The 16,344-nt window shown below is 35.4% G+C and overlaps 1 protein-coding gene across 3 annotated transcripts in view; it reads right to left on the bottom strand.

Annotated features, from left to right (window-relative positions):
* Positions 1-646: 646 nt before the first annotated feature.
* The window catches only part of LOC140336855 (heterogeneous nuclear ribonucleoprotein R-like), a 42,973-nt gene continuing 27,275 nt past the window's right edge, over positions 647-16,344 (bottom strand). Inside the window, exons 10-13 of one of the 3 annotated variants that reach the window (XR_011921955.1) lie at positions 8,320-8,409; positions 7,075-7,175; positions 5,733-5,793; positions 647-1,968 (exon numbers count right to left, since the gene is read on the bottom strand). Coding sequence is in view for 1 of the 3 variants with exons in the window: in XM_072420266.1 (XP_072276367.1) it covers positions 8,390-8,409 (20 nt within the window). In the remaining 2 variants the exon portion in view is untranslated. Of the gene's footprint in view, positions 8,410-16,344 lie in introns of all 3 variants that reach the window. The other 2 variants (XR_011921949.1, XM_072420266.1) reach the window with 2 other exon arrangements.

The following is a 16,344-nucleotide window of genomic DNA, read 5'->3' as shown; positions in this document are numbered from 1 at the left end:
CAGTCGAACTGACTATGAACTCTTCTGTATACTAAAGTATTCTAGTTTCAAATGAACGGCTATTTATTCGTGGTACAAGAGTACAAGGTTGGCTGAAATTAAGACATGCAACATGAAAATGATCACAAGCATACTAGCAAATCTGTGACAGAATGGCCAAAAAGAAAAAAAAAGGTATTGCAATGACCCAGTCCACAGCTCTGATGGGATCTTGGAGAGAAATGTGAATAAACAAATCCCTGTGAACACCAAAAAAACCAAATCAATGTCCAAAGGAAAGTAGGCCAAAATTCCTCCACAATAATGAGAAAGACTGATAAAGTAATACAGAAAACAGTAACTTCAAGTTATTTCTGCTAAAGGTGGTTCTGTAAGCTAATAAATTATGAGTTGTACTTAGCTTTTTACACATGGCTACATTTTTATTAAAAAAAAAATTATATTTTTGTACCTGAGGTTAGATTAACAGATAGACCAGTTGAATTGTTATTATGCCCCAATAAGTAAAAACTTAGAACTGAAAGATGGAGTAGTTTATTTTTCTCATGACTGTGTGTGTGTAAATATATAAACCTTTATATACAAAAACATACATATTTTTTTTATACTCATACATTTTTTTTTAAAAAAACACAGCAGACTAAAATCCAATTTAAAATATTTTATTGAATACAAAGAAGTTATCACAATTTAATCTGATCTGGCAATAAAGATGTGTGTGGTTCATTGACTCAGGAACCTATTTTTACCTGCTTTTTTGGTGTCCACGAGCGGTCATATGCTTTTGTTTGCAGGTGTGGTTGTGGAGTGGTGCCATTTTTTGTGGCACATTGTGAAGATGTTAAAAGGATGGGGCTGGAGTGACAGAATGCCTTGGAATGCTACATCTAGCATTCCAAAAATCCACCACAACTGAACCACACGCAACTGCCTCTTAAAAAAGGATTTTAAACCCTCCAATTCATTTCAGTAATAACCAGGGCTTTAAATAGGCTGAGGACTGGCAGACAGTGGTGAAGTGCAGTGGCAACGTTTGAAAAACTGAATTTATTAGTATTCCTAATGTGTTTGGATATCCAAAGTTTTTTTTCATATTTGATAGAGAACGGATAACCCCTGTGAGTTCATATTTGTGGCCCCTGTGCAGTTGAGGTGTTTTTACTTTGCTTCCCCTGCCAGAAATCAAAGAGATGCAAAGAAAGATGAATTCCCTCTTAGACTGTTGTCACTGGAACAATGTGTTCATTGCTAATCTTATCTTCACTGTTTCTTTTGGTGATCGCTGTAAAATTGCCATCACTTCAACAAAACTAGAAGGGGAATCTCCTTAGCTGTGACAAAGAAGCCCTGTCATATTTTCATTAGGGCCTAACGCCTCCACAAAACTGAAAGATGTTTGGCTGTACATATTGTTTAACCCCTAAGCGCAATGTAAATGTTTCTACTTTAAAGGCAACAACATTATATTTAATGTGCATACATGTTTCGGTTGGAATATATTTTCTTACATAGCAAATATGATATTTGTATCTGACAATTTAAAAAAAATTAATTCTTGTTTTCGGAAGAAGCTTACTAGGAAGTGTAATGTAAATCTTTTAGTCTTAAAACCGTGCATGTTTCAAAATTTGGTAAAATACAGAAGTAGTAAAAGTGTATCAAGGGTTTTTAATGTGGCCATTTTAGCCATTTAGATACTGAGGCAATAAACTAGTGCAAAAGGAATAGAAAGCAAAAATGAAAGTACGGGACAGACTACAACCTGGATAGTGGCATGATCATGTAATCTACAACAGTTCACCCACAGACTCAGTTCACCCACATACAGTAAGTGGGCATTCTGCGCAGATGTAGACATATAATGCAATAGGAGCGCGTACTGGTTTGACACCGACAATAACTTACCTCCATTACTTTCATCCTCTGTCACTTGGATACAGCCAAATAGAGGTTTTAGCCATAGATAAGCTATACAAAAATTAATTATGGTGCATTAATAATTTTTCACAGCAATTATTACTCTAATGCAATAACTAGACAGGATAATGTTTTATTAAAAAAATGACAAGAGAAAATTGTATTTTGGGTAAAAAAAAAAGGAAAAGGAAAAATGAAAAGCTAATTTAAAAATCATTTTAGTGAGTGCACACTATTGTAAAAGGAACTCTAGGTTACTACTACATACTACAGAACTTAAATACATAAATGTTATACAAGACAGTATATGTGTGGGCAAAATGTAAATGTAAACATGCTTACTACAGTTTTACAGTACATGTACATTAAAGTGCTGCAACACAACAGAAACTACCTGATGAGTCAGAATGCAGTCAAGCTGCTAACTTACTATAGTGACACAAAACAGCTGATACTAATTACTAAATACAAATATACCCAGCAAAAGCCAAATGCACTTACTTTTGATTTGTTTATATATGTATATTCTCCAAATTCTGTCAGATATTGCTTTTATTGAAGCACATGAGCTTGTAAAACAAAAGTTGTGTGCTTTGCACTACACTACAATACTGTCACCAGCTTTGCAACCTTATACTTGAGGCCAGGCACATATTTTTGAAAATCTAAAATAAGTGTATTTGAATGAATTTGCATTGTTACAAATTATTGTATTGCAAGGAGAGGAAGGAGGGGTGTATATTAGGGCTTGTTTACACTATACACATTGCTCTGAAGTGTGTATAATGTGCAGTAAGCAAAGACGTTAGGCATTGCAAAAAGTGCAGTGTTTGATGGTACTGCTAATACTCTGCATTGCACTGCAATGCATTTCTGTCAGTTTCTGTGTGCCGCCCTATTTAATGTATTGAATGCAGTCAGCTTCGTAACAGACAGCAGTGCATGCCTTGTGGTATTATACAAAACTGAAATTTTCAGGCTACTTTTTCACATCCAATCATTGTCTGCTATCATCAATGTTGATGGGAAATCCCAGCACATCACACTGATTTTGAAATGATTAGAGCATTTGCTAGGTTTAGCTGTTTGTGTCCTTATTAGGTTGCTCTCACATCCTGTCAGAACAAGAAGTGACTGAATATCTCCAAGAAGACAACTTAAACCAGCTATGAATAAACTGAGTTTATTCGGTTTTCAATTTGATTACCTTGTTTAAAAAATGTAGACCATTTATGGAAAATAAATTGTTCGTACTACCACAAAGTATGGATTCTTAGTAGCCAGTTGAAATTCAATCTGATCACTTTATTTTCACTTGATCTTTATACACATTTCAAAATTCTAAGAGGACTAAAGACCCTTTGAATACTGTATGATCAACTGAATTTTTCCAACATGACCAGTCAAGGTTACTTCAATTCTACTCTTGCTATTGATCAAATTTGGTTTATCAGAGTCAGAAATAAAAACTGGAAAAAATGACACATTCTTTGAAAAGATCAAATTGACTGCTTGGTTAAATAGACAACTGACCCGTGTATGGCCAGCCCTAGCAAGGAATTAGCACTTTTTTTGACAATGTATTTGTCTGTCTGTGCCTTCCTGTCCTAATCAACACTGGAAAAGATAGACTATTATACGAGTCCTGGGTGTGCCAGCAAAACTGGAATAGTTCTTTAGACAATTTGGTGTACCAAAATATTGCTGTTTTGTGGCCTAATGCAATTTTGCCATATTTGGTATCCATTTAAGCAATATGATCTTTTTTATTTTACAAAAACATTGGTAATTATGATGATATAGAAAAAACAGATCTGGAAGTAAAAGGGTTGAAGGGTTCTCTGTCCAGGGTATAAAGCAGAAGAATATTATATCGACTTTATACCGGAGATTTAGGAAATGTTTTTTTAAAATTAAAAACAATTATAACTGCAATACCCACCGACTTTGTGGTTGACAACCGAAAACTCACCACCACAATTAGGCACCAGTTTGAGGTAAATAATGCCCAACATCCTTCAATCAACATCCCATGAGAACAAAGGGTGGTAAAGCCCCTCTGGAAGTGCATCATCAGGTCACTGGACTAACAAATAATGCTGCAAAAAATGATGCCAATTGTGGTGATATTCCCAGCAGCCACCAAGGACATAAGCAGGAGTGAAAAAGACTTCAGTTGGCAAATGTTTTCAATCCTGGACTAAATCCATTCCAGGCTTTATCTTCTCTAGTCTTGGGGAGCTTTAAATATACCTATCATGCTTGCAAGAGTACAAATTCTGTCCAATCCCAAAGAAATTGCTTAAACATAATAATTATAGCTTGAATAATAAATGAAGACACACAAAGTGAATAGAAATACTCCAACCACTCTGGATTACAGTAACCATTGTCACATTTCTATTGTGCATTCTATTTATGCAGAGCCTTTATTCAACATAATTCCCAGCTATAAAAGCTGCTTTTTCAAGTGTCCGGCTAATCCACGCGGGACACTGCACATCGAGTGAGGACTGAGGATTGAGGACCATTGACAACTCACACAGATAAGACAATAATTTTTCTACGGATTATATCCCAATTATGGACTGTATTGTACATAAATTCTACCCTAAGACCAGTGATACTATATACTATATAACTATATGTGTCAGATGAATCAGTGTCCCTCATTGGAGATGTAGGGCAGTGGTCACCAACCTTTTCAGACCGACAGACCACTAAATTTACTGGCTTCGCACCATGCATGCATGGGGAGCCAAGTGTCACTCAAAGGGGAAGAAACTTCCCCTTTAGTGATGTCATGATACCAGAACCCGCCCACTCTCCTATCACAGGTCTGGGAGTGTACCAACTTCATGTGTGGAGAAAGAGGCTAGAATAGAGAATGATTTTCTGTTTTTGTTGAATAACATTTTTGCCATTTTGGTGAAGTTTTATTTATCTACTCCCTAGTCTCTCTATTATAGCTAGGAAAGGCGTTGAATAAAGACTCTGGGTTTTGGATATTATACAGAAATGTGACAACTGTAACCCAGAGCCATGGGAGTGTTTCTTAACACTTTATGGGTGTTTTCACTTGATTGGTATATAATATATATATATATATATATATATATGTGTGTGTGTGTGTGTGTTTGGCATTTGTTAAATGTAATTGCTATTATGTTTATTATTTAACGTTTGTAAATAAAGAATTTGTACATTTTTAATCGGTGGTAATTATATGTCCATTAAAAAATTCTGAGTTTCTTTCAGAAACCAATATTTTGTTCTATCTTGGAGAGCGTTGATAATCAGGCCCAAAGTTAGATAAGGTAAAGAAAAATTGGCCAGATTTATTAAAGCTCTCCAAGATTGGAGAAGAAAGACTATCATGGGAGAACCTCGGTTATCCAGCGAACCTGGAACAGATCTAGTCCAGTGAAAACATTTGTCAAATAATAGAAAATGTTTTTAGGAAATTCATAAACCAGGCCCAGTGTGTGCACCTAATGCAGGCATTTATGTGTCTGTACACTGGGGGGATGGTATTTATAATATTTCTGTTATGGTGGGAGGTGTTATGCTTTTTTAATAAAAATCTATTGCTGTCACAAGGGGACTGAATACCTATATAAATGCAAAAGGTAGCATTAGGTCTATTAGATCCAGTGCAGGTCTCAGCGATGACTGAGCAACTTTACAGCCCATACAATCAGTGAGTTGACTAAAAGAGTATATACAAACTTGTTTATATGATGGCGAAACTGCCAACATAAATCTTACATCGTTGACAGTGAAAGTGTTAATGGAAAATTATGAATAATACCTACCAATACCTACAAACATATGTCAGTCATAGATCCTCACAACTGATGCAGTCTAGATGTGCATCTGAAAGACATAAAAAGTTAACTTGAACACATAAAAAGTTAACTTTAAACTTTATTTTTTATCAGTTACCATACAACTAAAGGATCCTTATAACAGTCCAAATCCAGTTACTGTGTTCACATGTAACTTAAATTAAACAAAACTCTCTTCACTTTCCTCTTTCATGTGTTTCTTACATGCTCCCCCTCCCAGACACTGCAGATTACAGCGGGAGGGTTTCAATAACAGGTAGATCTATCAATCCAGTATAATTGTGCACAGCAAGGTATAATCAAATGCTATTTGGTTATACAGGTTTGTAAAATCACACCCCATATATAAAAGGCAAAAAAAGTCTGCTGCTATCCAAATCATATGTATTAAAACAGAATATGATAAACACTTTGTCACTTTGCATGAATATAACTAAAGGTTTCAGAATGAAAAATAGATTGTCCCATTATGGTGTTACTGCAAATTTAAAAATGGTTCTGCATCACAAGCCCCATCAATATATTATTATTATTATAAATAACCATTTTGTCTGTAAAAAGATATGAAGACTCTCTTGTGATGCAAATTGGAACCATTAGATCACATCTAGCCACTGCAGACTACTGTGAATTTAGATTTGCCACTAAAATCCTCCACTATATGCTTATCCTAAATCTTTATTCACTATTATAGCAATTGGGGTAAATCGTTATCCTGACATCTGATTAATATGTTTCTAAAAAGCACAGTTGCTTTATTTTTTTCTGCCTTACCTAGACAGATAAAGTCAAAAAAGGATATCAGACAGTGGTATCTCAAATGCAGGATGCATCTATTACTTCTTTTTTTTTTTTGTTTTTTTCCATGTGTACAAATGATGAAAACTGCAGAAATGGGAGGTGTGTAAAGATGCAGCTATAATTTATTCCATTTGCAAGGAAATTGATACAAGGTACATGGACAACCTCATGACACTGCTTATATCTGCATTTTTGTAGTATAGAGGAACTTCCAGACCATACACACATTGAATGGCCAAATATTAAGAAATTACATGCAAATTGACAAAGTATGCCATGAGATTATTTCTAGTTTCTGCTGTAATGATTACTTTATTGAACATTTTATTTTCAACACTATTTTATGGTATATTATGACAAACTTTTTTTTTAATAACCCTATTACACGTTTTTTGTTTTGCCATGACAGCTATGAAGTATATTTTTAGACTTAGTTTAATTCTGAGTATAATACAGAAATAATTTTTAGATTGAACCAGGTGGAATAATCTGAATGCTCCTTGCTCACCTAAAGCATTCTTTATGCCAAAAGGAAACTCTGTAAAATTCTAGATGAACTTCTTCACCCAGTTTTCTAGCAACCATACAGCAGTTTGTTCAGGTTGATTCCTGCAGTGAAGAAGAGTGGATTCACCAAGTGTTGCATATGTGTAGTCAGAAGTAAAACCTCTAAAAAATGTAATCCATTGTTCACACTTTTCTATAGACAAAAAGCAAAAATAATTCCTTTCCTTAAAGCAGTGTCTTTTAGTTTCCAAATCCTACAATAACTCATCCAGCTCTGAACTGTACAGACTGTGGGATGTAAATACATAAAACTTTACCAAGGAAAGAAAGAGTAGCTGGAACAAGACCATGGAGTTCAAATTTACAATTTAGGTCTTTTTAGTGAGATTCAATTTTTTTTTCTTGTTTTTCAAACTCAACAAGAACTAGAAGGATATCTTTCCAATATTAGAGAAATTCTTAGAGAAACAAGTATCCTTTTGGAAAATGTTATCCTTTTTTTTTTGTTCTGATAGCAACTCAAAATTTTGGATAGGCCTCACTTTCATTGCTAATGACATGCTAGTAATCATATTAGTGGAGGTTAACCATACATTATAAAATTAGATTGAACAGTTACCTTTAAACCTAACAATTATGTAGTACACAGGCGTGTCTGGGCACAAATTTATAGGATTACTTAGGTTTCCACATTTCAGAGTAAATTACCTGGTACTTTCTGTTACTGTATATAAAGCTTGTGAATGGGCCAGAGGTCAAACTTAGGTTCACTATAATTCTTAGCTAACCAAAATAAACAATATACAAAAGCAAACAATGAAGTTAGGATACCATTTAATTTTACTTGATGAATAACCAGTGCCCCCAATATGATTTTTTCAGATTGTGGTAGATGTTACAGGAGTATGTCATTGCACTTTATATTTTTTGTAGGCTGCAGTAAAAGTCCTGGGCTTTGGTTCCAAGATTAGCACATCTGAGGAGTTACAACACTCCTAGGAAATCCCAACTCCTTGTAAAAGCACCTAATACTTCTGGAACTGTGAATCTTTTACTAAACTCAGGTAAATAAATAGAGTATTTGAAATAAATTGATACATTTTGGTTTGGTTTTAATATATTTCATTATTTTTAGGCTGCTTGTTGATATGTGTGTTTTATAACTGCAAATCCAAGTATACAATTGTATGCGTACATGTGTAAATTCAGATTTTGAAAAATACACCTGACAGACAAGATATCTTACCAACCAATCAACCAATCCATTTCCAATCTTCATGGCCACTGCAGGTTAGCAGGTTCCCATTCATAACAAGTCAAGCCAGAGAAGATTCTCCTGATAGTCAGGTAAAAGGATTCAGTTAATATACATTACTTGAAATTTACTTTTTTTTTTGATAAAGGAAAATGGCAAAAAGGTCCCCTAACATGCAAATACAATTAACACAATTTTATTGTGACAAAAAAGTTGTGTTAGGTTACAGACTACTCTCCTAAACTCTTTTTACAACTATACGGACCAAAGTATTTTAGTTCACAAGCATTATGAGGGAAGGGTTAAAAAGCACATAAACAAATATATGCCTACAAGGTCTTGCATAGAACGCAGTCTATTTTCATATTCAGTGCAGCATAAAATAATTATTCTCTGTGTTCTTGTATGCCTTGTACTACTGATCCCTTGGTTCCTAAGCTCTGTAAAATGTTAATTGCTTGTCTAGTCAAGTAGTGCATTGTGGTATAAACAAAATCAGAACAAGGCTTATTGATGGACATTAAAGACAAATCAAACAAATGTTGTTGCATATTAAATATAACTTACCTTGCAAATCACATTTTTCTGTTTACACCTATGAAAGGTCAACAGCTGCTCTATGCCAGTCAGACCCTCTCGTGGGTATGTTTCCAAAGAGCAGCAATATAGTAACTATTTTTAATATAATATTACTAATAATACTAATATAGTAACTGTATTCATATATATTCCAAAATTGTGACTTTCATTGTTTAGTGTGTCTATGTAATGTATTTTCTGATTAGTTTGAAAGAAAAAGCTGCAACAAATTAGGCTTATAGTAAGGACTAGTAGGGAAACGTTTTGTGGACTTACCGGTACTTTGTCACTTCAACATGTCCTGTGCAGGATATTTTGTTTCCTGCTCAGGTAAGCTGTTGTTACAACATCTACCTGGCCAATAGCACAATCAAATGAACATTAAGCCAACAATTGAAACAAGAGGATTTTGGGGCTTTTGAATACTAGAGATTCTTTGCACCTCCTCACATATCTGTTTAGTGTTTCCACAGTTGACATTATCAAAGGTTACAAACCTTTTTGGTTTTGGCATAATATTAGATTGTCAACCTGTAATCATTACTGTATATGTAAAGTATGCATTTATCATCAGAATGCTATACAGTGTATGCTGAGGGTTCCACTAGAATGGGAGGGTTAATCTGATGCTGAATTATGTGCAACTAGAGAGAACAGTACGTAAAATATTAATATTAATATACAACTTGAAAAAAACTAACATTCATTTTGAGTCCCAAGGCTACGTACACACGTCAGATGATTCTCGTCTGATAAAGGGCTGGTATTGGACGAGAATGTGTTGCGCGTGCATCGCTTATCCAGGCTCGTTCCTGGATCCGTCCTGGCGGATCCAGGATCGATCCTAATATAAGTGAAGGGGAGAAAGAGCAGTGGGGCGCTGCTCTGTTGTGTTCCCCCCTCCCCATAGAGCAGAACGACGTGCTATGTACAACGCTCATTCATGCATCATTTAGTCTTTTGTCGTTGGAAAGGTTCGTGAAGCACCCTTTCCAATGACAAATAGGGAACATGTGTGCATAGCCTAAAATTCTCACAAGTAAAAAGAACAAATAGCATTAGATACCACTAAAAAAAGACTAGCAAACAGAGTATGAGACAAAATCTTCACGTGATCTTATCGATCGATCCTATGGTGCTGGTGTAATTCTGCCTAATCTGCAAACAATAAAAATACTGACCCAGAAAAAAAAACTTTCTTTCTTGTCCATTAGCAGAAACAGGGGAAGTTATTAAACATTTGAACAGTAAAAACTTTTTCTTGGAGTCAATTGAGGGACACAGAATATCCTAAATCTTAGGAATGTGCTGGTACCTACAGGAGTAATGGACATTAGCAAACAAAAAAAGGTTAACCCAAGGTATAACCTCCCTACTACTGGCATGCCTCGTTTTTTTTAAAAAAATTTTTAGCAAAACCTTGAATGTATTTTATGGTGTGTACAAAATCTCTATTTTTGTTCTCATCCAGTATTGGACAGCAAAAGCAGTCCAACTGATGGCTGTACAACACAAAAGCAAATTCTAGCACAAAAAAAACTTATAAGCTAGTGTCAGATAGGGAAAAATGTTCCCCTGGTACAATTTAGGTAAAAAAAATTGATAACGTGCAAGCCTGACAAATCTGGGAACCAGTTTTTTATTGACAAAAAGGCACCCACAGATCTACAAAAGTTGACAGAAAAGCAGGAACCCAATCTTTGGGGGCCATAAACCTGAATGATGTGTCAGTGATAAGATGAAAAAAAGAGACTACTTTAGGAAACAAGGAAGTGTCGGTCCTTAATACCACCTTGTCTTTTTGCCAGATCAAAAAAGGTAACTTGCAAAATAAGGCCACCAGGGTCAGAGACTTTGCTTGCAGAGGTGATAGCTAGTAGGCAAACAACCTTGTGGATAAAAGGCAACTACGGAAGCACACAGAAAACCAGATTCAGGTTGCATGGAAACAAACAGGGAGAGCTAAATAGAAACCCCTCCCTATACCAGGTATTATTTCCTTCATGTTGATGTTGTGAAACAAGAGAGAAAAAGATTTCAAGGGAGGTGTAACCGTGATAAGGATCTTGGAATATTCCTGGTGTAAGGACCACTCTATAAGGTCCTGGCACTGCTGGCTGTAAAACTCTGTTAACTAAATACACTTGGAATGGACATAGCTGACAAGACTAAAACAAGCAGTTCTGGCCAGAAAAAAAAAAACAACTTGCTGCAGCAAGACTTGGTTTCTCCCTGATGATTGATGTATGCCAAAGCATTCTATGAATCCAGTATGGTTAGCACTCCAAAATACAGCACTTAAGGGACAGTCATATCAAATAATTCCCTGCATTCTCAATCTAGCAAAAGATTATTAAAAAAAAAAATCCACACCGGGCGCTAGGGGTGGATTTCTTAACTACCAAGTCAGGAACAAGTCAAGTCAGGATGTGATTTGTGAATTTTCTAGAAGGTGTGGGAGAGTGCTGCTAAAAATAGGTGAGTTGGGTTATAAAGTCCTGTATGAATGAAAAATGCTAGAAGGTCTAATATCTGGCAATAATCAGTCCCTTTCACCAGCCAGCAGGAATTAAAGTTCGATGTGATTCTTAAAGAATGTGCATATATTAAGCACAAAAAAGCAGCAATGTGGAATTGCTTGCTCCACACTGTGACGAAAAAAATGGTACTCTACCCTACCCTGACATAGCACAACCAGTGGAAAACGGAAATATCATACCTAGCAACCAAAAAATAGGTAAACTGCTAGGGATTAGCCCAACCAGCTTAATAACAAAAGAAAATGCCATCAGCCCTAAATGTGGAAAGTGTTTGGCAGGTACTTTAACCTGAGATGCGCATGTAAACCCAGTGCCTTAAGGTTACATCCTGACTGTCCCCATACACGCCAAGACCAGTCAGTCTCGTATTCAGTATTGTTTAAAAGCTAGGCTGAGAAAAAATGCAACAGATAGCAGCAACTCAAATTGGAAAAATTCCATCAACTTGTAGAGATGATCTTGATTGAAAAAGAAGGTAATAAATAAATAAAAGACATCCATTCCTCTGGGACCCCAGCAAAAAACTAAGGCATGCAGTTAGTCAGAAGTGTTATCTTTTGGCATGGCTTAATTTATTTTTTGCCACTATCCAATTAGTTAATAGACAGCACTGTAACATAAAAAATAAGATTTCCTGTGTCACTCACTGGATGAGAAATAAAACATGTTGCCTAAATTCTAACATTGGTTGCCATTTCTTATAACAGCTGCTGAATCATTTACATTATGCAACACTCTGCCACACTCACTTGTATTAGCATACACAGACAAGATATTGTCCTTTTAACTAAAGTTAAGTAAACACACATTTACTGAGCTGAGCTCTTTGGATTGCTAAAGCTACGTACACACTTCCAATTATTATCGTTGGAAAACGAACGACGAACGATCCTGCACGATATCTACGAACGATCGTATAGCACCGATCCTGCACATAGAGATAACGACACGATCGTTCGTAGATATTGTACACACAATAGATACGATCGTTTAAGCGATAGAGGAACTATGTGCAAGACAGGAAAGTGAACGAACGTTCGTTCATTAAGCATGCTCTGAGCATGGACGATCAACGAACGATCGTACACATGAACGATGTTCAACGATCGTCGTCCAATCCGATCCGCCGGTCCGGTCGTTCGTTTCCAACGACTTTCCTCGTTCGTCGGCGTCGTTGGTTACTTTTTTACGAACGATTTTTTGCCCAATCGATCGTTCGTCGTTCGTTTTGAACGATAAAAATTGGAAGTGTGTACGCACCTTTAATGTAACCAGATCAGTCTTCTAAAAGATGACTATAAAATCTAATCAACAATGGTGAACTTTTATTTCTGTATTCATATATCATTTACATGAAGTCAGAATTGAAATAAATTATTGTCCTATTGGAACACCAGATATTCATGTGCTTGTTCTAGGTTAGTGACTTAGAAGTAGCCCTTTTAATGTGGGGGAAACACTTGAAATAGTTTTCAGGTTGTCTGATAACTCCTGCTATAATTATCCTATCCCCAGCTAATAGTGTCCTAGAGTGATGATCAGTTAGAAGAATGTCTCTTACATTTCTTGTCAATGGAAAGGCTACCACCCTTACAGATAAGCAAAAAGATCATTGGTATTTGATAAACTGACCTGAGAGTCACAAACAACTTTCTTTCACATAGAAATGATTTTAAAGCATTTTTTCTTCAAAACGTGAAAAAAAAGTGTTTACAAAATGCTAGTGCAAAATCAGGTTTGTAAAGTCTATCTTTAAAAATGTTCAAGCTACAATAACATATTTCCAAGCATGTAAAAACCACTATGGCCTTTAGGTATGCTACATCTATGCATGCAGACTAGATAGCAGTCCAGTGTCCATAAATATATATTAGGCCCCTTCTAACAATGATTACCTTTTCTTAATTAGTAGTCCATGACATTTATATAACCAGATATGTGTTTATTACTTGAGATTTTCCCTCCCTGACATCCTTAAAAAAGGAACAGTGATTTTACCATTTCTTGTTTTGACACCCATCAAATGGGAAAGTAGTGAGAAGAACTATCACTAGAATAGGGACTGCTATATTGACAGTTTTACAAAAATAAAAATAATAAGTTTTGTTTGGAGTTGGGTTTGCATGGCTGAAACACTGCAATTTTAATTATGAACTAAAAGCATGACTGGGGGACTATTTACTATGTTGTGTTGCATTATCACATATGTGTTTCATTAGGCAGGCCAAAGAAAATTTAGCTGCTGACAAAAAACCCTAATGTGCAAAAATATGTACATGATCCTAAGGCACTACTATGCTGGTATGTTGCCTTAGTGTTTTGAGATGCCATTCAAATGTGTCAGTGCAATGTGTTATAAATTAATCTGCATACCGTGCATTTTTAACTACATGCTCCTCTAAAATCTACTCTAAAAAGACCTAAATCCATAAGATTAAAGGAATAAACCCCATCATAGTGAATCTAAAATCTAGAATTAGTGGATGGATAATTTTACCACCCACACAAATGATGTTATGCTGTGTGTTAAAATCATCACAGTGGAGCTTAAATGTTAACATATATTACCAAAACAAGCACATATCTGTGTGTGTGTGTGTGTGTGTGTGTGTGTGTGTGAGGACAGGCAACGGCCTGTCCTCACACACACATGTTGGAGGTAGAGTTAAAGGCCGTTGTTAATTTATACAAACAATACATTATTTGTCTATATAAAAATAATTTGTCTGGAAGCTGATGTGCATGTCAATGAGAGATTTAATCTCTGCTTTACTTATCAGAATGCAATCATGGTGGCTTCAAAAGCATTAAAAAGACAGTAGATATTGCTTTTTAGATTAAAGTGACCCTAAACTAGCTCTAAATTGACAAAGGAAAAGGAGCTCAACTGCAGTCTCCTGTAAGTCAAAAAAACAGTCTCTGTAAAGTTCCTTGAACATCCAGAAAGTTAGTGTCTTGTGTAGAGTCTAGCCCAACATAAGGGGGTATTATAATAAATGATTCCCCTGTCAATTTGGCAGCATGTTCGCTGACAATTTCTACATTTATTTCAATGCTTAATTAATAAAACAATGACCCTTCTGCCACCTAGTGACCAATCATCAAAAGTGCACACAAGTCACAATAGTAAATCCTACATTTAACAAATAATTGGATGAATTTATGTGGAATTTATAGGGGAATAATTTACAAATATACCCATAGAGTCTGCCTTTTCATACAGCTACTACATTATTTTTTGGACTTGATTTAATAAAGCTCTCCAAGGCTGAAGAAGATACACTTTCATCAGTGAGCCTGGGTGATACAGCAAACCGGGAATGGATTTCCTAAAGTCATTTTTTATTTGTTAGCAAAGGTTTTTGATCCTGGAAAAAATCTGTAAAATAGTTTTTTGCATCACCCAGGTTCACTGATAAAAGTGTATCCTCTCCAGCCTTGGAAAGCTTTAAGATGATTAACTTATTTCAAAACTAACCTAATAATTTTAGAATTTCACTGTTTCACACGTTTTTTAGCTGTAACATTTAACATATCTGAATATACTATTTTCTATTCTAGTAACATCAATGAAAATCAATGTAATAAAATGTATAATTACTTTTACCAGCCTAATATTGCTTGGGTCACTATTTTACTTTGTTTACGTAGTAAATGTTTGTAATATATAGAATATGTGACATTATTGATATATTAAGTCAATTATTGGCTGGTTAAATGGTATAGGCTTAGTTTACCATTCTTGCAATCAAAGATTTTTTGGGTCAGGTATATATGATTTTCAATGTAGATAAGGCTTACAAACTGCTGAGCTAAGTTTTACCAGCTGAGAAAAATGCAGTTCAAACTAAACCTTTCGAGTATACATAATTACACCAAGCTGATGTATACACAACTGGTAATGCTGAAATGTTAAAGCAGAACAATTTAAAGTGCACCTGTGCCTGGACTATTGACTTTAAAATTTTTACATAATTCTAACAAGCATTAAAGTAACCTTAAAAATAAATCACCCCTACCTGTCCACTTTAGCTGCTTGTACTGTAAGCTAATACATTCTCAAAGACCACAACAGAAATGCTAATAGTTAGTTTACACTGTGGTAATGCAAGTTATGTACATCGGTACATTAAGTACACTCCAATGCAGAAAACCTGGGCTACAGAAACAAAATATTGTGCTTTGTGTTTCCAAGAAAGTGTCAGGTGCCATTTTCCACATGAGAGGTGACTTGGAAGATCATTCAAAATAAATAAACTGCTTTAACACAATGAACATTCATATGTGACATAAAACATGCATTCTCTCTAGAAAAGCCCAGAAATACCTGGTGTGATTTTAAAATCGAGAACTGGCAGAGGAAATGAGCTGCGATTTCAATGCTTTAGTTAATTTAATGTTCTAAAACACCTACAGTTTAGTGTTCTCCCCAGGCCCTTTTAGCCACCTGGCTGTCAGACAACTGCTTAGGCAACATTATTACCTAATGCAAGTAATTACATTCTTTACAAACACAAAGTTACAANNNNGGGCATTTCAAAATTAGAACAAAGTATTGGGGGGTAGTAGAAATTGAGCATGATTTTAGGGAATGCTTGATACCCATGGCTCAAAAAATTGAAATAACAATTTTTTTATGTTGCCCGACCATCTGGCTATAGCTTCCCCATCACCGATCCTAAAACAAGTTATAGGGCAAACACTGTAGTTACAGAGAAAAATAGGGGCTAGAGCTTTTACCGATTGTCCAAAAAATCTAAAGACATTAATGTGCATAGTCTGGACACAGGTTTCTTTAAACATTTTTGGTGAGATTCACAAGCACTATGAGAGAAAAACTTCATACATATCTGTGTTCCTCTTTACAAACAGATTTTCAGTCTATAGCAAGAATTCA

Source organism: Pyxicephalus adspersus, chromosome 1 (genome assembly GCF_032062135.1).
Source record: "Pyxicephalus adspersus chromosome 1, UCB_Pads_2.0, whole genome shotgun sequence".
NCBI classification, from domain to species: domain Eukaryota; kingdom Metazoa; phylum Chordata; class Amphibia; order Anura; family Pyxicephalidae; genus Pyxicephalus; species Pyxicephalus adspersus.
Note: the sequence above shows the minus strand (reverse complement) of the source record. Positions and strands in the feature narration are given on the sequence as shown.